Source organism: Acanthopagrus latus, chromosome 12 (assembly GCF_904848185.1).
Source record: "Acanthopagrus latus isolate v.2019 chromosome 12, fAcaLat1.1, whole genome shotgun sequence".
In the NCBI taxonomy this organism is placed as follows: Eukaryota; Metazoa; Chordata; class Actinopteri; order Spariformes; family Sparidae; genus Acanthopagrus; species Acanthopagrus latus.
The window spans coordinates 14899758-14926927 of NC_051050.1; the positions used below are offsets into that span (position 1 = coordinate 14899758).

Sequence of the window (27170 nt, forward strand, 5' to 3'; positions counted from 1 at the left end):
AGATTTTGCACAACCAGAGTGATTCATGAATTAGTCTCTAACAAATAAATAAGTGTATGTCAATGTAATATGTCAACAAACGACCCATCTTGCAATGTTACTGAAAGTGAGAAAAAATTCCAGATCTGCACCAAAAGTTTGTGGAGTCTACTCTGGGCTGAGACCTGAACTCCATACGGATGTCGTGGAAATCTGTTCAGTAGTTTTTGTTTAATCCTGCTGACAAACCAACCGACCGACCAACATACGGGCGCAGGTGAAAACATGACCTCCTTGGTGGAGCAGCTGAACTCAGTGAAGCAAACGAACCATTTTTAAAAATAATTTATTGGTCTTTATGTACAAGGGGAAAAAAAAAATGAAGTAGAAAACCAAACATGAGTAGAAAAGGCAAATGTACAAGAGAGTATCTTTACACTGCATTGAGGATGTTTGCTGCTCCTGCCTTAGAAATAAAACTTAACTCCGAGTCAGGAAACAGGCAATACTTATACAACTATACACAGGAGGGAGGGAGGGAGCGCTGACACACCTGACCAACCGACCGACCGCTCCTCGCCAACAGAGAAGAAAACCAGAAAACATCTGCAATATTCATTTCCGTAGGAAATTGTCTCGTATGCCATCAGCATTAGTTTGTAGCATCAATGTTTCTGATGAGTAGGGTTGGGGGTACAGGGGTGTGTTTGTGTGTGAGGCTTTTGTTTTTTTCCCTCTCTGCATAATGAGTCAAATGAAGCAACCAGTTAAAACAGAAGGCCTCTGGACGTAAAGTCTTTGGTTCATCGTGTTACCGTTTTCAAGTCAAGTAAAGCGTACAGCGCAGCAGCGTAGTGTAGCTGTAGGCTCGCTCAGAGTGGAGGGTGCAAACGGGATTCGTGTTGATGACGGTACATCAGCGACAGCACAACACTGTGCCGCGTAGTCATTTATGCCCTTTTTTTTTTTAATGAAGAGTTGAGTGTTCTGGCTATACAGGCAATTCATAAAACAGAAACCTTGAAGAATAATTTTCCAACCACACCCGACTCATCTTGTACACACACCGACGAGGGGAGCGAAAAACGAGAAAACATGATTTGGTCTGTCATGAAGAGTCAAAGCAAACAGCTGGTGGGGGGACGACACACACAAAAGAAGTAGAGAACATTAAAAATAAAGCTGAGTAACATTTCAATACATTGCACATTATAATACTGACATATCCGTGATGAACCTTTTAGTGCTTGTGGTAGAGAGCCAATATGCGTCTTTGATTAACTTAAAAAGGGGGAGAAAAGTCTGTTGTCAGTCATAAAAAAAAACAAACAAACAAACCGAGCATCGATTCGCTAATTACCACTCATATATAATGCCAATAAATAATTGTAATAACGAGGAATAATACAATTAAAACAAATCGCACGCGACGAGAGTCACCAAACACGTCAATACAATGTGGTACACGCACTCAGAAACCCACACGGGAGCACACGTTCAGCGAGTTCAGGGATGTGATATGAACATTGAACTGGACGAAATATAATCAGTCCTTAATCGGATGATGACGAGGGTCACATTAAAAAAAACGTCACACAACCACAGCCGAGGATACGTCTCGTCCTGGCTTTAAAATGATACTGATACGTCACCGTTAACACTTCTGAGGGAGGAGTCAGATGATGCTCTCTGAACGAGGGGATAGGTACAAAGTCAAAGAGTAGGATGGCTTTGCTGACGATAGGAAACGAATTTTGAATCTATTAAAAAAGGGGCAGTTCATCCTCTTTTTTTACCTCATACCTGTGCTGCTTTTTATCCGTCTACAGAGTTTTGGAGTGAGCAGCTGAGATTTGGAGGTACCAGCTGCAGAATTCCAGCAAAAATATATTTGAAGACCCCAACAGCAAGATAATCCAGAGGCCTTGTTGTGAGCCGTTTTCGTGTAGGAACTGTTTTCCTATATCTCCTTGCAGAGGGAGAATCTGACTTCCAGGTTAGCAACCAGCTAACTTGAATAAGTGATTTGATATTGCGGCTCTTCCAGACTTTCCAAATGTTACCAGACTGTATCAATCGAATTTGGGTAGTGAAATAACATATTTTGCGGGAGAAAAAAACAAAATATATATATTTGTTTTACAGCAATGTAAGCTTATGGGGAAAGTGTTTATGGACCCTGGTGCATCATGTGATGTTGTAATAACATTTGGCCACTATGTAAGCTGGCCTCAAAGCCTGGCGCTCTTCCTGAGGGTTTTGTTTATAGTCCAGCTGAGGAGGATGCCATTAATGTTTACATCCTGCACAGACATGAGCACTCGTCCATGAGCTGATGCACACTTCCTTCTGCATGGTGATAACGTTTTCCGAGTGCAGTTGGGTAGAAAGAAAACAGTTCCTATGCGAAACTGCTCACAACAAGGTCTGTAGAACATCTCGAGCAAAAAAACTTTAAAGCCGATTTCTCCAAAACTCTGCAACTCACAACAAAACAATCTAGATGGATAAGTAGCACTACAAGTAAGAGTCAAGAATATGTACTTTTGATCATGGGGTGAACTGTCCCTTTATAAAAAGTAAAACACAAATGTGTGTTTAAAAGCTGCATAAAGCATCACATGATTTGGTATTTATAGTTTTGCCCAAACCCTTCGCAGCACTACCGCCTTAAACCTGCTCACTGATCCGACTCGACGTCTTAAATAAGGGACCGCGCCATCCTTCGACGTTCGGGTTGTCACGGGGCAACAGAGCATGAAAGATGGATGAACAGAGGTACTGATCAGTGGTTAGAAACTAGTCTGCACTCGCAACAGTGGATTCTTCTCAGAGATCGCTTTCTTAGAAATCTTAAGGTCATCACTTCTCAAGAATTACATAGAATTCATACCATGAGTTTTACTTTTTACAGGGAGGGACGAGGCGTAATTGATAGAAAAATAATGTTATCTTGTACACTGTTACATTATTGAAAAAGGTATCACAAAATATTTTAAAATCATATGAGGTATGAAAGTATGAAACACCTCTCGTGCACACAAACAGACCTGCACACTTACTGACACACTTCAGTGCATCTTGGAAATGGTTCGCGACAGGAGCTTTGTTCGACATTTTGCTTAGCGACGTAGCGCGACGCTGTGATCAAACGCACCCAGGTCCTCTGTCTTTCAACTGATTCTTGCACTGCTTGCATCAAACCAAAAGAAACAATGGAGCTTTTTTTTTTTGTCTGGACAGTGAAAACAAAAAGAACACACGATTCAAAGTCTCCAGTTTGCACTTGATTGAGTGCCAAAGAAAAGCTAAACACACATAAAATATCTGTCTTGGAATAGGAACAAGAAAAAAACAAAAAAAAAAAAACCCAAAAAAACCCTGGTGCTTTCCTGCGCTGGTCTACAGCTTCCAAACACCACAACCTGATGGATTAATGCACAAACTGACTTATGTGGCCTTTTGTACAGTCTACGAATCCATCTGCTACTGATGATTTGGGACAACATCAAATGTTCGGGGCTTCCAGTGTAGCCAGCAGAATAGACAGATGCAAAAAGGCCAATAAAGGCTAATAAATCTTTGTCAGACGACAGCTGATGGGTTCATGGATTGCATTTCAGCCGATGCATTCCTCCTCTTTTGCTCTCCACATGGGCTGTTTACCTGCGTGCAACCACATCTCGCTCGAATATGATTGGTCCAAACTACTTAGACCATAAATGGAAACCAGAACGCTTCCGCTAACAAAATCTCGTCCCTCACCTACAGATTCTGCCTTCATGTGCAGACATCTGTTTATAGAGATTCACTTTTACCTAACAGCACATTTAGGAGGCTGTTTAGAGCCAATCAGACTGAACCCTGTCTCTGGTTGTGCTGCGATGTCTTTGTGCCAGTCGGGCTCGTCTGTCACTCAGTATCCACGGGGCCTCTAGTCGACACAACTGGCTAATCTGAAGAGTGGATAATACTGACTGAAGTAAGAACTTGCAGGAGAGGTACTTTCTGTGCATACACACATACACAGGCACGCACACAGAGGTGCACACACACACACACACACACACACACACAAAGAAGTCTATTTCAAGCCACTGCTGCTGCTGCCTCCTCTCTCTCCCTCCAGGTTAGAGCCCAGAGGAGGCTCCTGGCTTCAGGACAAGGTGCAGTCGTAGGCTCCCTCCTCCTCTAACTGCTCCTCTGTCTGTTCAGGTGGACAGTCCTCAGAGGGGGGACGGGAAAATCCCCCTGCAGGTTCAATGGAGGGCAGAGCTAGTCCCAGTGGAGCCGCTACTCCTCTACTGTCCTCTGCCCGAGGCAATGCAGCGCCTCCCAGCCCTTCCGAGGCACCGAGCTTGGAGCTCTGGCTGGAGGGCTGGAAGGCCTCAGGCTGCACTTGCTCGCCTGCAGCTGAATCCATCAGCAGCTGCAGCTGCGGCTGGATCAGGTTGAGAAATGGTTTGTATCCCAGGCTGGAAAAAAGATTAGGGACAGAAGAGAGAAAGGGGTTAGCATGACATATACTTTTTTTTTTTTTTTATCAAAGTATTTGAAGAGTTTACAGTCAAAGCTGAGCTGGTTCATATGTGAGGTCCCTGATTTTGACTAAAAGTGTCTGATGGAAGACTTCAAGTTTTGGATTTCAGCATTAAGAAACAATGTGCATGCATTCTTAAATGATCAAAAGCCAACTAACAGAACTGAAAGAGACAAGCAGGAGAAGTAAAACATCTGTACAGGTCACCCACCAGTCAGTGGAGGCCCATGCATCAACAGCCAATAATCCGCTTCGTACACTCTGCACAGTTTCTTGAGGCACCTCTGGGCTGTCCAGGAAGCTGATCACCTGCTTGATGACGCTGGTGTCCCGCAGGATCAAACCGATCACTACGCACCACTCTAGACAGCCTGCCTCCATGAACACATGAAGGAGATACCTGAAGGGCACAGAGACCGCAGCTGTTAAATAACAGCCTTGGGTTCACATCGACTGCAGTGGAATCATGGAAGTAGGGTTGTATCTCACCTGAGCTGCACCTGCGACTTGTGAGGGCCTTTGTTGGCCAGCTCCATGGAGATGTGCTCCAACTCGGCCTGGCTCAGGCTCAGGGTGGAGGAGTTCTCGTCGACCATCGTCCAATCACCATCCACCACTGAGCTGGTCTCTGTCAAGTCTGTGGCCGAGCCGACGCTGTACTCTTCCACTAGAGGGGAAGAAAATGATAGAATGTTATAGCAGGAAAAGAAGATCATGGTAAAATATGTTAAAGGTGTGATTAACTGTCTGAGTCTTAGTACCTTTGTTGGTGAGCAGGGAGAGGAATGCATCATGTGTCTGCGGTGAGTGTTGGTTGGAGTGAGCAGACGAGGCCGTGTCCATGTCTTTGGCGCCCTGCCCGAGCCTGTCCAGCCAGGCATGGTTGTTGGGAGCGGCCTGAGGGGGCACTGTGTCCATGTCGCTGTTCAACAGACTATCAGCTGACTGCGACTTCAAGAGCCGTGTACTCAGCACTGTGCGTGACAACAGGAAACATTTTTTTTGCATGAAATACTGGAATATCACTGAAGCTGAGAAGGTCGAAAGCTGCAATTATCACATTTTTTAATACCGTCATTTCGAGGTCACGAGTTCTGCTTCATTACCCCATCACCTCAAGATAGCAGAGCCACTCACCTGTGCGACACCGTCCATTCTTCAGGGGCGAGCTGAGGCTTCCCACGGGGATCACAGGGAAGGGCCAAAGAAAATCCTTATGGAGTCTCTTCAACGCCAAAACGAAATCGTCAACACGGGCCACGCGGTTCCGTTCGCGACACAACCAGCCGATGAGTTCGAAGCCCAGCTGCGCGGAAAAGCATCCCAGGTCGCGGAGGCGTACCTGCTCCAGGAGGTGGCGGGCGTGACGCCAGAGCATCATGTCGATATACATGTTCTCTGCGCACTCCACATCCCGACTGAGGGGAGGAAGGAGAGATGCAGAAAGTGGAAACATTTGAACAAAACATGATACAAGAACTCACAAAGTTACTGTATATACAATATGTGTGTTTGTGAGTGTGTGTGTGTGAGTGAGTGCATACCCTTTAACCGAGGGTCCAGAGGGCATACTGAAGGTCTTCTGCAGGTTGAACTTGCCAGTAGTGATGGAGTCTGCAGACTGCGACAAGCTGATGCTGCGATTTCTGAAGAACTCAAAACCGCCTGTTGAGCTGGGTTCCTAGAGACAGAGACACACAATTCATATTTGCATATTGACAGTTGAATGTTTGTGGGCGCAAAGCATGATGGGGTTTCAGATTTCAAAGAAGAACTGCAGAAAATTACTCAACAAAATAAGTATTAGATAGAGAGATAGATAGATAGATAGATAGATGAAGACAATTGGCAAGCACAAATAAATAAAGAAATAAAACGTATGTTGAAATCATCTTAAAACTCTTTACCTGAGTGGTGGGTGTTGGGGGCGGAGTCTCCATCTCCCCAGACCCGATGGCTTTGAGGAATCGGATCATGTGCCGACAGAGGTCCCACTTGCCCTGCTCGAGCGCTGTGTTGAAGAGCAGAGTGGCGTGCTGTCTGCTCACTGCTGGAACCTCCATATTCTTTACAGGGTGGATTAAATAGAAGGAGAGACGGAAAGAATCTGAGTGAGCATTCATTGATGTCATGACACCCTAAACAGATTTAGTTAGGTACGCACAAGTTTCTACATTTATGCTGATAATCTCAGTCTGGCACTACCTGCAGTATAATCAGGTAGGAGGCTGCTGTGTCCAGGTCTTGGGCCATGAGACACTCCTCAAACAGATCTTTGGGGTTTCCCACGGCAGCAAACAGGTAGTTCCACAGGGCGTACTCTGTCTTCCTGGCGCAGTGGACGATGGTCTGCAGGAAGAGGGGGAACTCTGTGATGAACTTGGCCACGGTGGGCAGCAGAGGGTCGGGAATGGGCTCCCGGGACGTCGCCTCTTCTTCCAGCACAACATGCACCATCAGCTCCATGACGTGAGGGAAGTAGGGGAGGGAGGCACATGACTGAGCCAGCATCAAAGCCTGTGGGAAGAGTACAAAGAAGTATTTTTATGAGTCTGCAAACAACCAGAGGCCTTACGATATGATTCAGACTCAAGTTTCTGTTTATTTATCACCAGCACTCTTTTACTTAAGCTGGCATGATGAGACATGAGCCTCCACAAACCTGTTCGCCCAAGTTTCGAACCAGCAGCTGCCTCAGGATGTGATGGAGGTAGATCTGGGAGGTCCTCTCCACGGTGCAGTAGGGGAACAGCGCCTCCAGTGGTTCAGAGGATCCCTGCAGCCCGTCATAGAGCACCGTCTCATTGGTCGCCCCCAGTACCAGGGCGTCCTCGAACAGCACGGCCAGAGGGTAGATGTTGATGTGGAAGGGCAGCATGATGCGCCTGGAGAGGAAGGAGTGAGGCTTGCGGTGGTCTCGCGGAAACAGCGGCAGCCAGACTTTCATGCCTGCCTCGCCGCAGGACAGCCACAGGGCCTCCAGCAGGTGGCGCTTCTTCCTGTTGGAGCGACAGGTGGTCCAAACGTTCTCCACACACTGGGCCAGCACTACCGGAGGACAAAACGGTAGCTAGGGGAGAGAGAGTAACAGGGATTTATTCATAAAAATGTAACACACAACATAAACTTAACATGCTGCTTCGGTTATTTAAGAACGGCAGACTGACTTTAAGAGTGTGACTGTTAAGTTATTTAAAGTTTTGGTTGATGTTCGGACTTACAAGCTTCTTGCTGTTGGCAGGCGTCTCCTTCTCTCGTACCTGGGGCCCCGAACGGTCCCTCTGCAACATGATCAACTGGCCAGCCAGATTCAACATGATGCTCTCTGCCATGCAGGCCTGAGATGGACACAAATAGAAAACATGAATGCAAATGCTGCTACAGAGACTGTACAGTTCAGTGTGTGTTGTTGTTGTGTTCCTGTTACCTGCTGCGGGGCTTTCAACGTGATGCCAGTCTCTGTGCGCACCGAGGTGAGTGTGACAGAGACCACGAGGGCAGGGTGAGGGATGTAGCGAGACATCGACACCTCCTGCAACAACTCCACGCTGGCTGTCGGGTTTGGACTGGAAGATCAAGTAGAGATAAAAGTACTGTAGGTCAGAATCATGACTTTCAGGTAAAAAGGTAAAAAATCCACAGAAACTAAATGAATGAAAAAATAAGACAAAACTTGGGGGACTTGTCCTGAAAAAGCTTTTAGTATCAGAGACAGAACTTTCAATGTTCTGAAATGCTGGTGCAGTTCCCTGATTAAATTAACTCAATGTAAATTTAATCAGGAAAGTCACTGAAAAATAAGAAGGGTCACTATAATATTGAAGTAATCTGAACTACATTTAAGGTCCTGAGGCTGTTTTAACACTCTTCATTGAAACCAACATGTAGTTTGTGACAGACATAAAGCTGAGGCCCAGGTCTGTCATGTGATGGGTTTTAGGTTTGTAGCTTCTACTCAAAGCCTCTTTTCCCATGGGAAAATGTGGCTGAGTAACTCTATTACCTAACACTATTATGACTACTGGTGCCAAGGACTTCCCTTTTTAGTGGAGTGTGTGAAAGGTAAAAACAATACAGGGTTTGAACAGCTTTTTAATAGTAAAATTCAAGCACTCTTCAAGCATTTTCAATGTACCTTAATTAACAATTACCAGACTCTTGAAGCCTTTGCATTTGTAGTAACAATTTTGATGTGATGACAATATCAAAATGTCTACAGAGCTCCTCTGAACCCAAAGCTATCAATGTTTTGTTGTCACTCTGTCACCTGTCATTCCTCCTCTCTATACTGTAGAGGCAGATGGAGCAGTCGGCTCTGAACAGGATGACCATGTCTCTGAAGACGTTGAGCAGCAGAGTGTCTGAGTGCAGCTTGGTGACAGATGCGAAGGCATTGTCCAGGTTGGTTGAGCGTTGATAAAGCCTCAACTGGTATCAAACAGAGGGAGAGAGCAGAGGGAAATGTTGTTCTGAGACTAACACAAATAGAATCAGGCAGAATTAAACAGAAATATTGGGATGAATGAGTAACAATAGTGATGTGCCTGGTGCTTCTGTCCCACCTGCTCTTGCTGGTCTATGAAATTGTAACAGGCCACCACCACAAAGTCGTTCCACCAAGCCAAACCTCCCGTCACCGTCATGTTCTGCTCCTGGAGGGATGGAAAATGAAAAACACTTTCCAGTCACCAGTCCTTGTGCTGAAGCCATTTACAGTGTTACACTTTAATATTCATCTTTCAGCTTACAACATCACATACCTGAGTGATATTTCCAAACAGCTTCCATTTCCTTGTGAATAAGGAGTAGTGTGCAAAGCCCCGTCTCCCTGCTACAGCCATGCACTGGCCTGATGTGTCTATGGCTGCGAACTGTCAATACACACAGGTCATCATCAGGCAAACAATATCATATCATGTACTGACACAGAATACAAACACAAACACAAAGCTAAAGGCAGTTTTATTGAGATTGTTATTGACACACTTGACAGGTCAAGTATATTTGTAAAGTCATCCGTCATAAAAATGGGATGGGAGCTGAATTACTGCTTTGTAAACTCTGTAAACACATCACAGATTCTAGAGTCTGAGCACACATGTGGATAATAAGAGTAAAACAATCTGCTGGTAGAGCAGAAGCCTCTGTGTCCCACACATAGCATCACATTCTAACCAGAAAATTCAAAAGTTTAACACTAATGAATATAAAGGTTGATTTAATTTCTGTGACTAAAAATGCTGTTCAAACTTGACCAGATGGAAAAAATGACAAACACTCCCAGACTTACCCGTATAGGCCAGTTGCTCTCTAGGTATGTGCTGTGAATCTGGACGGATTACGAAAAAACAGTGAGAAATACAAGATCATCATTTATACTTAATATCCACTTAACTATATACACACCCAGGCAAATATCAAGAGACTGAGGCTCCCTGGTGATGTGACCATTAACACTATCAACTACATCTTTGAATCTGTCAGCATCAACATGAGGTGTTACGATCCAGAACAAGACTACATAGCCCGTAGAGTTGTTTGCAGAGACAAGGTAGTTCATGCAGCTCCAGATCCATCTCACACAGGAGGTTTATTGACAAAATAAAGAGCACTGGCAGATCAACTAATAATGACATTATTTGTTACAGTCCTTTAAGACTGTTGCCGATTCTACAAGGATGTCCTGATGCTGCAAGCCAGTTTGTTCCACACGGACAACATTTTGAACATGCGACTACCAAGAACTACTTGAAAACTTCCATCAGCATTACATAAATCATGCCTAACCAGGTGTGATGACTGCGCATCCTTACCTGGACCACGTGCCAGTGCTTGTGTCCCAGTAAAGTGCTGAGTCCCTGAGAGAGAGAGGAGTCGGGGTTGGGGGGGTGGTGCAGTGGGCTGCCGTCGCGCAGGTGTAAGTGTGTGTGCGGGTGTGCGTCAGAGTTGCTGTTGACCTGCGTGGTGTCACCACAGGTCAGGTAGAGGCGGTCTTCACCGTGGAGCAACACCTGCTCCTGGTTACTCTGTGCGGTGGAGAGAGAAGGAAACGGAACATAAAATGATTTGAGTATTGAGTATTTTTGGTGCATGCGCAAATTTGTATATTCACAAAAGTGACTATGTTTCATCTCACCGTGCAGGGGTTGACTGTGAGGGCACTCTTGATGAAGTGGAACTGTAATATTCCAGCCTGCACGAAGGAGTGAGGTGGTGGGCCCATCTCCTCCTCTTCCTGCTGCTGCTGCTCCTCCTGCTTTCTCCTCTCCTGTTTGTTCGGGAGCACCCACAGGTGGTAGCCCTCTGCTCCCCAGCTCTGGAAAAGGCCAGTCGGTCAGTATAATGGCTCCAAAAATACATTTTACATGTAACAAGGCGAAGAAATTATTTAAATATGCACTATTAAACACATATTAAGATATAAAAAAAAAAAATCTCCTTTTCCTGGCAGAATTACCCAAGTACATAACCTGTGTGTTATCTTAGACTGTAAAAACCACAGTTAAGTAGCCACTGAATATGAACACAAACACAACTCCTTGGCTTTTAACTTCACCAACTGTCATTTTCTGTAATTATCTAAGTTAGTTTCATGCTCTCCGTAACCTTAAATCCCTTCAATATGCTTTCTAAATGAAGAGACTTATTTCTATATATTATCTTTTTGGGTAAAAATGTAGACAGTGGCACAAAATTGGATAAACTAACTCACCATAGAGCTGATTTTAATAGGCTCCTTCTTGGTACCATCAGAACGATACCTGAGGGGAGGACACAAAATACAAACATATCTTTAAAAAAAACACAAAAAAGAATATGATTTTCCATTGAATGAAGCGTGTGTGAGTGCATTTTTATTTGTGTGTGTGTGTGTGTGTGGGTACACCTACGCAAAGTCCTCTCCCAGAGTGCAGATGAGGTGAGCTCCAAAGACACTCCACAGCGATAGGCCGCCACACTCCCACGTAACCATGGCTACGCTGTAGTCAGGTGACCAGCAGATCAGCTTGACTGGGCCCGTCTTGTTATAGATGTCTGACCAGGCAAAGAAAGTTATTCAGAAGAGTGTAGGTATGGTTGCTTTTGTAAACGGTATGGTCGAGGTATTCTAATTATTGAGGAATTTTCTCGTATTTGACACTGAATAAGATTATATTATACACTGTTTTATCAAACAATCATTTTAGTGTAAAGGATAAATGGCACACTCTGTTTTTGTCTATTTCCGTCTTTACTGATGCAGTGAGCTCTTAAAGGTTTAGTCTTTGATTTCAAACTTAATCAGGAGGAAAAGCTCTGAAGGAAACCAAATGAGCAAATTGTTCTGACATGCGGTCATTACCCTTTATCCTCCTGCATGCAACTAACAAAAGAACTGCTTTTTCACATGAATCAAGGTTGTTCTAGGGCATGACTTCCTGATAAAAAACTAATTGATTCACACAGGATTTATTTTTGAACTGAGAAATAAGGTAAAAGTAATTACTAAGCTCATCCCTGTTGAGTACAGCACTTGTTTTTTGTCTTTTTAAATACTAAGTAAGAACATCATGTGAGACAAAATATTGGTTTCTGCAGGGTTGAATTGAGTAATTTTAATATGAAACTAAATGTAATAACATCCCTTTTTCCCAATCATTCTTGACAAAGTATAAAGGTACAATGGAAAACCAGTGGGGACAATGTGGCCAGTTATCCTTTGTAGGCTATCACATTTTTTTCTTACATTCCAGCAGATGAAATGAGTAACTTCAACCATTAAACTTTCTTCGAAAATCAACACTGGGACACTATGAGACAACGTGCCTCCTGTAACTACCACAAAAATGACTCAAGAATCAATAAACTGCGAACACAATCCCATTTTTAGTTGAAAAGGTGGCTTAAATCAGATCAGACTCACATTTTATAACAAAACAATAGTTCCTGCTGCTGTAAAATGGAAAATATTTTAGATTTTTCTAAATTTAATTCAAGACTATTTCATTTATCCTAAGGACATTTCTCATAAATTCTTAGAGTGGTGAGGGGCCCAGATAGCATTTCCCCCACTAGGTGGAGCTGTGGCTTCAGGAGAGATTAAAGGTGTCCGACTAAAACAGATGTGAACTGAGGGAAAGACAGTTATGTGCACCCAGGAGAGGGACAGCTGAAGGAATGCCAGTTATCTCAACAAGGAATTTGTGCAGGGATAGGACACTATAAGTTGAAGAGAGAGATGGTGTGCAAGTGGGTGATACCTGGGTAGTGTTTTGGGGTGAGCTCCAGTTTGTGGGAGAGCTGCATGGATCCTGTCGTGGTGTCGATCATGTAGACCAGCACTGAGCCGCTGGAATGAAAACAAACACACTTTAACAGCCAAGTATAAGCTGTGACCTGCGGTTGTAATTTTGGACAAATAGCTCCGAGCTGCACTTATGTGCTTTGAACTTCTCCTACGTATGCATGACTTTGCAGGTGACTGCACATTCAAATGAACACACACACACAAAGCCTCCGATGGAGATGTTTAATAATGTCACACAACACTGTGTTTTCTTCTCCAACAGCAAGACAATTTTAGGCTCCACTTTCTGTTATTGTCTGCAAAGGACTGTTTGAGCAACACTTACTCAAATCTACTACAAGGAACTCATTGTTTTGTTGCTTTCTGGTGAACTCGTAAGAAAAATGATGACAACGTTGAAACAAAATTTGTTTCAGTGCTGTAACATACCACCAGATGACAGCGCAGCTTCCTTCTTCAGAATGTGAGATTCCTCAAAACAAAAGGTTAATTAATTTTATGACCCTGAAGTTAGCATCCGACCATTGTGTTTGTGTGGGTGTGTGCGTATGTCGTTTCAGTGAGCTACATGACATAGAATAGCTTGTAGAAAAAAAAAAGTAAGAGGTCGAGTGTGGAGCAACGAGGAAGAGAAATTCCTGCCAACCCGGGAGATTGCACAAGCACACACTAGGTGGCTCTCCGTAAACACAAACTGACAGATTCTCACACTGGACACACACAAACCACACATGGACAACAATCAATCTCTGTAGCAGACCAATGCAAACAAACATACACCCAAGTTTTCTTCCCATCACTGTATTGCAAAGACATGGGTGGGCAGAGAGAGAGAAAGAGAGAGAGTTGTGGGCGCCTACCTGGCACAGCCAAAGGCCATCAGTCTGTATTTGTTGTTGACAGCCACGCAGGTGCCATCAGTCACGTCTGCTGCCCAGACGCCCTGCAGCTGCTGCACGCACACACACAAGAGTAACCTTTATCAGTCACAGATTACTGAATGTTATGTATGATTGTGTATGAAAACATGACAGCATTGTTTAACTGCTGTTTCCTTAAAACACATCATTTATATTCAACATTTAAGAGACATGTTATCAGCAGACTGCTTGGTCACGATTTCAATTGAACATTTTATATCTGGACACATTCATATATTGATGGTGACCTCAATGCCCACTTTCCAATTTCAAGAACGCAATTCCTCGCCAAGATTTTAGAACAACTCGTTAATGGTGAGCTCATCTCGCCCATTTGGATGTGAAAACACATCTTTTACCGATGCAGTCATTATAACTCTGTCTAAATCCTGCCAGGTTCAGTAATAGCTGCAAGCCATGTATTGAATCACATCATCACGATTTTCATAAAAAAAAGTTCAAAACAACAGTGGGGAGCCTCATTTATAAAATCTGAGAACCTGTTGATAAAAATAATACGATAATATTGTGTAGATAATGCATCAACTCTTAAAGTCATTACTGCTTCTTTACATTCTCAGTGGGTGGCGATTATGCACCTTAAATACTGGTTGCCAACCACCATAAAACTGACAACAGTATTTATCATTTATTTTAAAACAATTTTATTGTTGTTTTTGTATACTTCTGTACAATTTTGTTGATCAAGTATCTCTTCAAACTCCAACACTTGTATTTTGAGTGCAGATCATTCGCCAGAAAACACACAATAACCAAAGTCAAGGGTGAAACTGTCTGAGTCATTTTTTGGAAATTTCTATGGATGAGCAAATATTTTTAACATTAATTCTTCAGGCCAAAATAATCGTGTAGTGAAAATCTGATGCTCTGACAGCCTTAATCAAGGTTTGGATTTGGTGTCTGTGAGTATATCCTTACATCTGCAGTGATGGTGTTGCTGAGAGGTGTGATAAAGCCCAGGCGTCCGTCACTCAGTACCACAGCAAAGCCATCCAGGGTCACACAATACTCCATACAACGGATATACACTCCTTCCAGGTCCAGGGAGGGACCACCTATGCACACACATACAGAGGCTGAAGTATTCTATGCAACAAATGTTTTTTAATAGAGTCCAACTTTTTATTTAAAACTTATTTCCCAACATTAGGAGGTGACTGGAAACTTCTGTTAACACAACTAGGATCAAGTCTAATCTAACCTCGAGCCGACTGCAGGTCTAGAGAGAAGGGGATTGTAGTGAGGCAGATGGCCTTGCGTCCGTTGCTGCCTAACCCGTCCCAGTGCAGCACGTGGAGGTAGCCGTCTGCGGTGCACACCAGTAAGTCCTCCTGGAGGGACTGCAGACTGGTGGGAAAGAAGCAGAAATGCAAAAATGAGCACTGAGGTTCAAAGGAAAAAAAAACACAAAAATGTGGAGGAGTTAGTAAAAGAAAACAGGCAAGGGTGGTAGGTAGGAAGGTTTGGAAGGATAGGAATGAGATAACAAACGTCAGAGTGTTAGAAAAAACAGTGGACCAGTCATCATCCAGCTGTGCACTCCGAGTCAAACTTTTACTGGCCAGCTGTGATGAGGCCACATAGCTGCCCCTGCCAACTCTCACTGTCTTCTAATACACAAAGGAACAAACAAGAGTGTGTTTGTTTGTATGTGAAGCGCTTAATTGTCTTCTGTGAGTATGAGCGATAGCACGCTGGGACAACCAAGAGGAGAAAAGCAGTAGTCAGAAAGAGAGAAATAACAGGAAGTGAAGCACAGAGGACTTGGGCTGTGGAGGAGGCGAAGTCTTCTACTGTAGTTGCACAGCAGGAGACACCCACTCATCTCCTGCACAATCAAGCTGTGCCTGCAAAATGCCAACAGAGCGCTCTCATTCAGATGACTACCCCACAATCTCCATCGAGCCGAGACAGCGGAGGGAGATGTGACGGATACACACAAGGACATGAAAGACCGAGACAATATAAACACCAGATAAACAAAAAATATGAACAAAAAGAAAGTCGAACAGAAGGCTGGCAGAGTGATGGTTCTTATCACTCAGGAAACAAAGACATCAAGTTGGATGTGAGGATGTGGGGGGAGATAAAAGGGAAGGTGAAAATGTTGTTTGAGCTATAAAATGCCTAGAAATAGTTAAAAAGGTTGGTCAGTGTTCCCAAAGCCAAAGATGACGTCCTCAATATGTTGTTTTGTCCACAACCCAAAGATATTTAGTTTGCAGTCACAAAAGAGAAGGAAAGAAAGTTAAAACTGGAGTTTGAACTTGGAAAAAAACAAGCAAAACTCAAATCGATTATTCAATCATCAAAAGAGTTGAAGATAAATTTAGGAGTCGATGACTAATTGATTAATTGAGTAATCCTTGCTGCTCTATAACAAACGCTGGCTTTTATCCAACACACTCCCATGTGAGGTCAGGAATTCCAAACAGGCAAAATGCGTTGTCAGCATCTGAACACAGTCTCAATACTGACCCCAAAATGCATGAGGCTGATTTGAATGCTCTAGGCAACAGTGAAGCTAGCACTGAATTCAAAAATGTTCCTTCTGTCATCCCTTCCTTTCATCAATCATCACTAAACCCTTCCACCCACCTCTATTCATCTGTCCATCACTCGTCCCTCTCAGCTCCCTCCTCCTTCTCTGCAGATTCATGTATTTCTCTGAGCAGGCCTCTCTGTTTACAACTGACAAGAGTGGAGGAGCTCAGCTTCTCGTCACACCTCAGCCATCTATTACTGCCAGTGCTGACTTTCCATAAGAGGAAGAAGAGACATTTCTTTAAAGGACACCATGTCCTTCACAGCTCAAACTGCGAGTCAGTCAAAATGACTTTAAACAGGGCTCCTATACATTTTTCTTATGTTTTTCTAAAATAATGTTTCGGAAGGGTGACAAATGAAAGTAAAACAAAGTAAAAAAAAGTGTTTCAAAAAATGTTTGAAAATGTGTTAAGTGTCTGTAAGTACACTTGACATCCTACAAAGCCCTGCTGAGCCACCAAGCCATTTATTATGAAATTAATAAAGTTACAATTTCAAGTACTTTATCCAAAATCCAAGCATGTTTTTAAACCCTGAAAAGACCACATTAAAAAAAATAAGCTTTTTCTAGGCTTTCCAGCGCCTGCTTTAACCCTGTTCCAAGCTTAATGAGAGGCATATTGTCAGTGTGTAATTTACAAGATTTTACATTAGTTTTTTGAAATCAGGAGAAACTTTCTGTGCATGAAAATGTACAGTGGTGAAAAACAACATAAAAAAACAAAACAAGCATATGTGTGCCTCAGCCCCTGTAAAAACTGAGCTGATATCTGTACGAGGAAGAGACAGACAGGTAGACACAACAGAGTGAAACACAAAGAGACACAAACAAAGAGATTAAAGTACAGTAAGACTTCATCCTACCTGGTGATGGGGGCCTCCAGATCCACAGGCTTCTTCATCTCTAAAGACAAAGCGGGGGCACATTGCTCCTCCTTATAACCCGGTGTCACTTTCAAACGAGTACTTCCTCTGTGCAAACACAAAAACACATTAACACAAATACAGATATCATTTTCACTAATGTGTTAGGCAACATTTTAACTCAGGGCTGAAAAGGAGCACTGGATAGGCCCCAACTTGTCCAGACCTCTGCTGGTATGCTGTGAAGAATGTGGAACACACACATCTACACACACATACACACTAGACACAATGCCTTACAAGCAGCACACACACACACGCACACACAGACACACAGACACACACACACACAATACATCCAGTATACAAAGCACAAAAATGGAAGGATTAGTGAAAGAAGAGAGAAAAACATGCGACACCCCTGTGTGCATACTTTAGTGTGTTGTTGGAAGCGGGCTCTTTGGAAAGCCTCACAGTCCCATAGTTTTGGAATGAGATGTTAACTCATCGCATATGGCTGTTATGCTGGGGCGTCCACAGACGTCTGACCATGAAGTGAACCTGTCACAGTGAAAATTCTGTGGTGGATAAAACTTCACTACCTGCATCCAACCCATGTGTAAACACTGCTTATTGTTACTTGCATATTTGGTTATGAGCGAAGAAAACATTGCATAACGGGATTAAGTTGCAAAGCTCTCTTATATTCCTACTAGTACTGCTTGCCAGCTGCACTGACAGACAGCTGCTGGCTACTTGCTAACGAGACTCAGCCTGTTTTAGGCCTTAATGTTCTTCTTCAAAGATGAGCAGCAGTACGCAAACACTTCCAAAAGAAAAGCAAACATGTGTAGCAAACACTCTGTTTGAGAGAACTCAGAACCTGAACATCTCCAGCCTCCTGCTAGAAAAAGTACAATGGAATGCGCCATCAAGTAGGAGTTTCTACTTGTGAACCTGGGGCAAACCCATCTACCCGACTACCGGTCACACAATAATGGCAGCACTGAAGGGGGGGGGGGGGTGTCATGATGTGTCTGTAAACTACAGTATTTGTATATACCGTAGTTCAGTTCCAAGAATAAAAGTTTAGATTACACTGTATATGCAAGGAGGCTGAACTGCTTAAAGTTCAATTCTGTGTACACTTGCCAAAGAACCATCATTTTGTCACAGTCAGCCATGTTTTTTGTTTACTGTTATGCATCTGGAACACTTCAGGATAAAACTGGGAAGTTCCAACCCCCAACTTAGACTGGAATGTAGCATAAGTGCCTCAGTACAAACAAGTATTTCTACTAATCAATTCAAACTGCACATGAATAGCATTTTGCATATGCAATAATGTTTTCACAGGAGATACAGGTATCACTGAAGATTGATATAACATGCAAAGTAATGACGGCTAAATGGCTCTTTAATGCTTTAACGATCCCTGCAACAGCTTGGCCCCTTCTGCTTCCATTCCCTATGTCTGTTTCGATGCTGTGTGAGAGTTTGTGTGCTCACCTTGGATAGACAGGCTCATAGAGGTACTTGTCATCTCCTCTACCCAGCACATCAAACAGGAGGATGTAGCCTTTGGCAGTCTGACAAAAGAGAGGATAGGATTGTCATTACAAATGCATATATAAAACTGCTCAGCGACTATCTTGCGAGGGTTGTGTCAGAACACAAATAACCCAAAAATGTGTGTGAGAGAAAACGCGGGGAAGGCTGTAAAAATGGATGAGGATGCAAATTTAAAAGTCAAATTTCTTTTCATTATTTAAATGTCATCACAAATGTGCAATGTCACTCAATGGATTTTTGAGGCAGCAGGGGAACACAATAATGAGAGGACAGGAGGGAAGAAAGAGGTTCATCACTTAAGAAAGAAACATCATCCGTTGCCATGACAGGAGATGGGGGAGTGAGGTTACTGGCTGCAAATTGAAGCTGCATCAGACTGCAAAATGCCACTTAAACATGCACTTTCACATAAATTCTTGGCCAACTCAACCAAATTCATACTTAGATGTAGATCTAAGCTACTGATGCTGTTACATTAGTCGCTGATAATCCCCTTGCATCATCACTCCCCTGCATCGATAATGCCGTTTGAATAAAGCTGCAGTTCCAGATCCAGGGGTTAGAGCTGAGGTCACTGTGATTCCAATGACACCGACAGACAGATTCATACAGTATCATGTACACAGTGTATCCTAGTTAAAATAGGATCTTCTAATCCTGTGGGTTTTCCCAAGAAAACAAAATCCACACCTGTATTGTGTAATGCAGATGTGTCTATCTTGGCTCAGTTCATCTGAATCTTTTGACAAACAATTACTGGAATACCAGGATTACTTGGGATTAAGTGAGTCTTTTAGGATATTTCATGTTACATTTACATTCAGGTATGAACTATATATGGATGACACTTGCAACACGACTACTGTTATAGATAGAAAGATATTTGTATGCAAAGAGGAAATGATGCTTGAAGTTCTCTGCACTGCCCAAACCTAAACAGACTGAGCTGAAGTTGATCATTTTGTTTTAGTTGCAATTTAGACTGCTTTTATACAAGTCTTCTAAGCTTATTGTTGTGTACTGAAATCTGCTCATTTATTATATACGCCGATCTAAACTGCTGCTCTTACTGATAATGGTGCCCAAAAACAAAATTGTCAGCATTTTGAAACACACTCGCTCCAGACTCCATTCTGTGGAGAAGCTCACAGTATCTATGATTTCAAAACATTATATAATTGTGTGTGAGGAAAATATTTCAACAGTGCCTTTTTCCACAACCACACTGACACACACACACACGCCGACACAAAGTGGCGTCAGGGAAACTGCTGAAATTGAGCCGGCAGACTGAAACAAGACACGAAACCTGATCTTAACTCCACTGTCAGCAGTAAGGTTGATAAAAAGACAGCTACAGAACCCCCTGGAACCAAAGTGAGTTCGCTGCACAAACCACCAGTCTCCTTATACTACTCTACTACGCTGTTTTATTCATTTGTGCTACACTGTACAGCCATGGTTTGCTAATAGTTGGGTGCCGCGCACTGAAGTAACCCTTGACTTTTCTAGTGTGGCGAAAGTGTTGTTAGTCCCTGGCCAACACATTACCATAGCAATGAGAAGACACAAACTAGAGAGAGTGTAAAGCCAGCAGTGACATGAAGCTCAACTCGAAAATAAAGTGAGGACAGAGCCAAACTGAGGCCTGCTAAATCCATTAACAGCCTTGGAACTCCACAAAGCTGCTGATTGCAAAAAACAATACAAAAAGTCCAAACTTTCATCATACAGCAACCTAAATGGTCTTTTGATCCTTCAAATACTGAACATCTTAATGTGAAAACAAACCCTTTGAATCTGTTTGAATCTTACTAATGGCAACACAAGTCACTGTAACTGTGACAAGATTATTTTCTCGTTAATTGATTTGTTTCCATGTTTCCAAAAGGCCATAACAATATCCTCAAATGTTGTTTTTGTCCGAAATGACCCAAAGATATTTACTTTACTGTCACAGAGTAAAAGAAACCAGAAAATATTGGAGAAAAAAAAGAAAAAAAGCTGCCCAAAAAGCCTTTTGATCCTTCAAATACTACATATCTCTATGTTACTGTTCAAATATTTGTTGAGGCAGAGGGTGAGGACAGGGGCAACATCCTATACTGTCAGAGCCAACCATCAACCATTCAGACACAGATGTGGCGAACTGAATCGGTGAGCTAGCTGTTTGAAGTTGTCATACATTAAAAAACAAAAAGATTCCCATATTTTTCACCATCTTCAAAACAACATTACTGACTTCAGTCACAGTCTGTAACACATGAATGTGACAAAAAACACCGATTAAAAACCATCATGGCCTTTGAAGAGTTTAATTTCGTGTGTAAGTGAGATTAGAGGACATAGATGAGATAGTGTTAAAACAGCCACTTCATCATATTCTTGTTAGCACTAAATATAGCTAAAGATGAAGACGCAGTCTCATTACAATGACCTAGTTAGTTATTAAAGACTAACATGCCGTCCACATATGAATACAATTGAGCAGTCAGAGAGCGGGCACTGCCTCCGAGGCTGCACATTTCTGCGTATTTGCTATTGAAACAACAGGAAATGTTTGAAATGCATTGAAAAATAGACACTGTGACATTTTTAGGCACACATTGAAGTGAGTACAAATAGGAGACCACCGTGTCTGTTCTCACTTCTCTCAAGGGCTGAATGTAAAACCAATATGTTACACTGGGGAATGTTTATCTCCATGGTTTAATTGCAGTGGTGGAGGAAATATTCAGATCATTTACTTAGATATAAGTAAAGGTACAGCAATGTACAACTACCTGCATTCAATGGTCTACTTGTAAATGTACAGAAGCATTCTCAGCTAAATCTAGATTATTAAGTAAAGCTGGTTTACCAAAAATATCCCCCGTTACTGATATTTTGTGATATAGCATTCCGAGATTGTTAATGCTAATAAACAAATGTATGAGCTGCTTTTTAATGGCTGGGGTGGAGCTAATTTGTCGGTCAGGCTGTTTACTCAAAACCTAGGGATCAGACCATTCCTAAGGATCATGAAATGCCTTTTTTTTTTTTTGAGAAAAAAAGAGGAAAAGAAAAGGAAAAAACAGTTCTGCCGCATAAATCTGTTTTCATTTTTTGGAAATTATTTTTGCTTTTTTGGTGAAATGCTGGGTCATTTAACCTTGCTGGGCCTCAAACAGCTATGTAAATGAAACCATCAGAGAAGTTTAGAAGGGAAGTTGTTTGGCAGAACCACCAACATCTAACTAGACACAGTTTTTCAAGAGGGGTTGGAAAACTGTATGGTAAGTATAATGGTAATGGTAAGTATATCTCTCCAATAAATAAATGTACAATAAAAATTACAATATCTAACTCTTAAAAATAGTGAATGAAAAGTAAAAAGTAACATAAACTAATAACAATATATAGTTTTCGGTCCCAGGAGCTCCCTACTGAACACACGTATTCACAAATTCAGACAAGGCTTCTTTCCCACAGGGGGTCCATTTGGGCTCAGAAAGGAAATGCGAGTGTGACTAGCCTGCTACTGTACTTCAAAAGCATGTCAATTACAGGAGGCAGGGAACCTCAGTGAAGTATGATGGGAGGGGGGGAGGGGCGGGAAAACTATTTGGCAACCTACAAGGAACTTCAGCAGTGTCTCCCACTCTCAGCATCTCGTCCCTTTCATCTGTAGCTTGATCACACCAGATACATGAAAGCATTCACACACCCATTCATCTCTTCACGGGACAATGATTAGCTTTACTCGTCTCATCAGATATGTGAAAAACTGTGGATGAAAGGGATGGGAAATTAAGAGAGAGAGGCGACAACTGTGATGTGTCTCCGGTGAGTGGTTGGTGGTGCTCTTGGGACATTCACACATGCATAGATAACGATACAGGAAGAGGCAGGATGTCGGTCATTGTCAGCGTAAGGCCCAATAAATGCGCAGGCACAGACATTCAAAAGGCAAAATGCACCTCGTGGCTCAGTGTGGGGGAGGCGTAAAAACTTTTCTCTTTATGTCTTCCCTGACAAATGGGAGTAGTAACACAAAAGATAGTGAAAACAGCAGCTAGTGAACCAGTTGGTGGTGCTCCCAAAAGTCTCTTGTGAGCCTGCAGACCAGACTAATGCATCTTCGAATGATTGATGTAATCTCCAGCTGCAGTTACAGGACTGCAAATATGATCAGAGTGCATGTAAACTTGGGTTTCACAATAAAGTGAGTTGGTGATATGTGGTTTATGACATCCTGCTTTCACCCGGTTTCTCTGAACAACTTGATATCTTTTGTGCATAGATATACTCAAAAATATGCCAGACACATAACAGATGGTACTGTAACTATAGGACAGAGGATAAGGTTTTAGATTTTGTCATGTTACACTTCCTCTTTCTCAGTTGGTACTTGTACCCAAACCAACTGAGACGATGCAATGCGTCACATTTAGAAAAAGGGGAACAACAAAGGATTGATTTAATGCTGTTGTGCAGACATAAACAACAGAAATGAAGAGGAACAAGCTGACTCAGAAACTAATCCAGTTCAGGATTGCAAGTTGAATAAGAGATGGTGGTTTCTACAGAGAAAGTGGCAAGTCAGCAGAAAACTGTACACCATGTAATAGTGTACACCAGGGACTCTCTTCTGCATGTTTAAACAAGCTCCTGAGGTCCACACAGGTCCTTCTCTGCAGCGATTCCTTTAACTTAAGTGCACTTTTTTTTTTAACTGTGACCACTCATGCACATCACAGACATTAGGTTTGTTGAGCTATGAAACAGTAGCAACCAGCATAGACTTTTAACAAGTACAAACAGTGCACAAGCATGTGATGGGAGAGGCATATGGGTTCATCTGTAACTGCAGCCTGGCCAAATGTGGCTTGAAAACACCCAGCGGCCAGACAGTCCTGACTGAAGCATGAGAAGACTTGAGACCTCTGATCCATCTATGCGGCAGTTTATGACTCTATTCTACATTAAAGTTGATTACAGGAGCAACAGTCTCATCACTCACTAGTATGCCATTACTACTACCACTTTATCTTTCCTAACTGGGAAGGGATTATGTATAATTGATAGCTGAGTAAACCAATATGTGACCAGGAGCAGAGCAGTAAAAGCGTACAGCCAAATGTAATGCATAAATTAAGTTAATTTATCAGTGCAGTAATTTATCTTTTGTACAAAAAATGATGACATAAGATAGTAGGAATACTTTAATTGGAGTTTAGACATGATAGACTAATTTAAAACCAAAAATGTGTCCTTTATACAAATTTAAATCTTCTAAAACCTGACCAACACGTCAGATAAAATCTTACTTTACTTTCCAACAAGACAGAATTCACTGGCTGTGTGATCAAGGAGGGAAAGAAAACCACCTAATCCAGTGTGTGTATAATAGAGATAAAATGGGAACCCGAGGGTTGCATCTGTTTACAAAACATAAAATGCTGCAGAGAATGCTGAATGAGCAGTTTCATGAGACTGCTTCCCATTTCCAAGCATTCTGCTGTACGAGCAGAAGAAATAGTAAAATATGTATATGTTTAACATCAAACATTTCTCTTCTTCACCTACAAGGAGTGCATTTATTTAAGCTAATAACATATACTTTAATGCATGTATAACAAAGTCTGTGCAGTAGAAAAATGCACCAGAAAAATGCTTCCTGAGTACTGAGAGTCTAAAAGCAGAGAGGGAACATTTTGGTCTCGGACAGATCCCAAAACACACACGAGAAGAGCGAAAAAGTATTTCCCCTGTTTGAAGAACTTCATCCTTTCTTGACTCCTGCCACAGAAAAAGTCCGTCCGTCTCACTCAGTAAATTACTTTAGCTGTGTCTCTTGCATTCTCGGTCTTGCAAACGCACACGCACACACACGCACACACACACACACACACACACACACACACACACAGCTAAAGATAGCCCTAGCCATGGTTTTAGAGGGTGATTACGTTAGCCTCGAGGTCTGCAGGGTGTGTGAGCAGCCAAACATCTGGGAAACAGCTGGTAGTTGCATTAAAGGCTACAGCCTGGAAGGGTTGCGTACATTTTACGTTTGATCCGTTACCGGTGTCAATTGGAACTGGTCAATACATTAGCTGCATGGGTATCAGTACTGGAAATGATCAATGCTGATAGCAGTGTTGATTTGGTGTCATTGGTCTCAGTTCTGGTATGGTGCTGGTTCGACATCAGTATATTATTGGTGTGGGTTAGTATTGGCTTGATTCTTGATACTTTCACTAACTTGATCAATACTGGTTTGATACTGGTTTAGATACTGGTATACAGTTATTGATCAGTACAGTTCCTGATCTGATACCTGATCTGTCTGCCTGAGCACTGCTGGTATTGTTTTGACAGTCCCTGACTTCTACCAAGTGTTAACCCTATAATCAAACTACACAGCTAGAGAGGGTGAGAAGAGTTATGGCTCGCTAAGATAAAAGCTAGTCAAAACACGGCACAGCTTGTGCAATGTGCGGGTCATCGTAACCTTCTGCATGCTTTGACGGAAAAACATGCAACAGTTAATATGGATTCATTCTTTTAAGCAAAATCATCAAAAGCACCAAGTGAAAGCTAGGGCTACATTTTAAACATCAGATCACTTTTTGTCTAGACTCTGAACTCAACTGCTTTTTCAGGAAGTCTGAAAGGAGCTTCTAGTTAGTAGATCTCACTATGACTTGACTTCCACTGACACCTCACAAAGTTAACAAACTCTTAACCTATAGATATTTCCTGTTAGACAGGAAGTGTGATTGACAGCAAGAGTAAACCCGAAAAGAGGAATGAAAAGAAAAAACACAAAATGCAGCAGCAGTGGCGGCAGCAGCAGCTCACATTTGGAGAGCAACACTGTTGGCATTAATGAGGGATTTCTGTTGCAAATTACGTATGCTTCGTGGTTCTGTGGTTGTTCCAGTCAAAACACATTTTTGCCACAAATTAACTGTTTGAACTGACATTTAACACTTTCACCAGTCACGACTCAGAAATAAACCCTGTGTTTGTGGAGCCCAGGAAGTGAGTGAGTGAGTGCCCTGGTATTTTTAAACTCCTCCACCTGCTCCCTGTTGTGTTTGGCTTGGCGGGCCTGGGACCGAGCCTGACTTAGTGCTTTCCCAGACACATTCACGGCATTCATTCATGTGTATTTTGGCATCACTAAAAGAGGCAGGGATGAAAAGGAAATTCTGAGAAAGAGGTCATCGTGCTAATAAGTTGTGTTACTTATTCCAATATTTTATTTCAATAATTTCTTTGTTGACATTAAATGGCAAGTTAAAGCATTTAGATGACGCCATTAGAGACCTCGAGAACTGTATTTTTACTGGCAACTGTCTGGAATTTTGAAGACATTTCCAAAGATTTCACCTCTGCTTTAAATGAACTCATGTAACATTCTATTTGATGATAAACTACTGTGTGTGTGTGTGTGTGTGTGTGTTGTTGTAGCCCCCATACCACCTGACCCAGTATTTTCAGAAGAGTGGCTTCGAGGACAAGCAGCAATGTTTTGGGAGAAACATACCCTTCCCTCTTCCACGCTGACTTCCAAAAAGCCTCTTGTGGCCTTGACAGTATTTCCTGCCAGTGTTTACTTAAAGATGTTGGATTAGATGGACTAATGTAATGTTGGAACATGAAAATGAAAAAAGGGAAAAACTGAACTCTTGGCATACAAGGCTGCAACAACTTACATATATGAATTCATTGGTTGGTTTCAGATTAAGCAGTAATATGCTCACACCAAAATCCAAAAATGCATAGGAAGTGTGCATCTACTCTGTGCTACTTTACTGTAACATTAGCTGGCTCAGTGGTGCTAGGTTACTTTACTTCCTCTCTCATTCTGTGCAGTGTCATGGTTTATAGGTGTAGTTCATTAGGAAAAAAAAGGTTCCTGCATGAAATTGCTCACAACAACATCTGTGGATTATCTTGAATAACTGGCTCATGATTTCTTGAAAGTTGTTGTTGTGTTTTGTTTTGTTTTGTTTTGAAATTTAAGTTTTTTTACACTTTGAGCACAAGCCAAGTGCCATTTGGATTTCATATATTCAAGAGAAGGCGGAAGGCACCATTATGGTCAATATCTCCAAAAATCAGCAACTCACGCCAAAACAATCTAGATGGATAAATAGCACTACAAGTAAAGGGGAAAATATGCATTTTATTTATTGGTGTGAACTGTCCTTTCAAACTCCAAATGTATGTGTGAGAAACTCTGACCAAACAAATCCTAAGAATAAAAAGAATTCAAACATTATGACTTGTTATGCTGAAATACCTAACCAACAGAATATAAACGTCTGTTCAGGGAATACCCACGTCCTCTAATGTTTGGAGAACTGCAATACTATGTCCAGAATTACTACAGACAGATTGTCCCAGACAGACAGACAGACAGGATCAATTGATGAGGAAATTCCTG

At 42.3% G+C, this 27170-nt stretch overlaps 1 protein-coding gene across 1 annotated transcript in view; it reads right to left on the bottom strand.

Moving 5' to 3' along the window:
- Positions 1 to 309: 309 nt before the first annotated feature.
- ric1 (RIC1 homolog, RAB6A GEF complex partner 1) overlaps positions 310 to 27170 on the bottom strand; it is a 39370-nt gene continuing 12509 nt past the window's right edge. Inside the window, exons 3-27 of the mRNA XM_037117194.1 lie at positions 18668 to 18747; positions 17159 to 17266; positions 14949 to 15094; positions 14666 to 14802; positions 13667 to 13758; positions 12760 to 12848; positions 11410 to 11554; positions 11232 to 11280; positions 10656 to 10835; positions 10333 to 10545; positions 9810 to 9848; positions 9280 to 9390; positions 9082 to 9171; positions 8787 to 8947; positions 7947 to 8085; positions 7741 to 7857; positions 7182 to 7589; positions 6725 to 7036; positions 6427 to 6585; positions 6064 to 6200; positions 5657 to 5937; positions 5281 to 5493; positions 5009 to 5186; positions 4731 to 4919; positions 310 to 4454 (exon numbers count right to left, since the gene is read on the bottom strand). Coding sequence (XP_036973089.1) covers positions 4136 to 4454; positions 4731 to 4919; positions 5009 to 5186; positions 5281 to 5493; positions 5657 to 5937; positions 6064 to 6200; positions 6427 to 6585; positions 6725 to 7036; positions 7182 to 7589; positions 7741 to 7857; positions 7947 to 8085; positions 8787 to 8947; positions 9082 to 9171; positions 9280 to 9390; positions 9810 to 9848; positions 10333 to 10545; positions 10656 to 10835; positions 11232 to 11280; positions 11410 to 11554; positions 12760 to 12848; positions 13667 to 13758; positions 14666 to 14802; positions 14949 to 15094; positions 17159 to 17266; positions 18668 to 18747 — 4092 coding nt within the window. The 3' untranslated portion in view covers positions 310 to 4135. The remainder of the gene's footprint in view (positions 4455 to 4730; positions 4920 to 5008; positions 5187 to 5280; positions 5494 to 5656; positions 5938 to 6063; positions 6201 to 6426; positions 6586 to 6724; positions 7037 to 7181; positions 7590 to 7740; positions 7858 to 7946; positions 8086 to 8786; positions 8948 to 9081; positions 9172 to 9279; positions 9391 to 9809; positions 9849 to 10332; positions 10546 to 10655; positions 10836 to 11231; positions 11281 to 11409; positions 11555 to 12759; positions 12849 to 13666; positions 13759 to 14665; positions 14803 to 14948; positions 15095 to 17158; positions 17267 to 18667; positions 18748 to 27170) is intronic.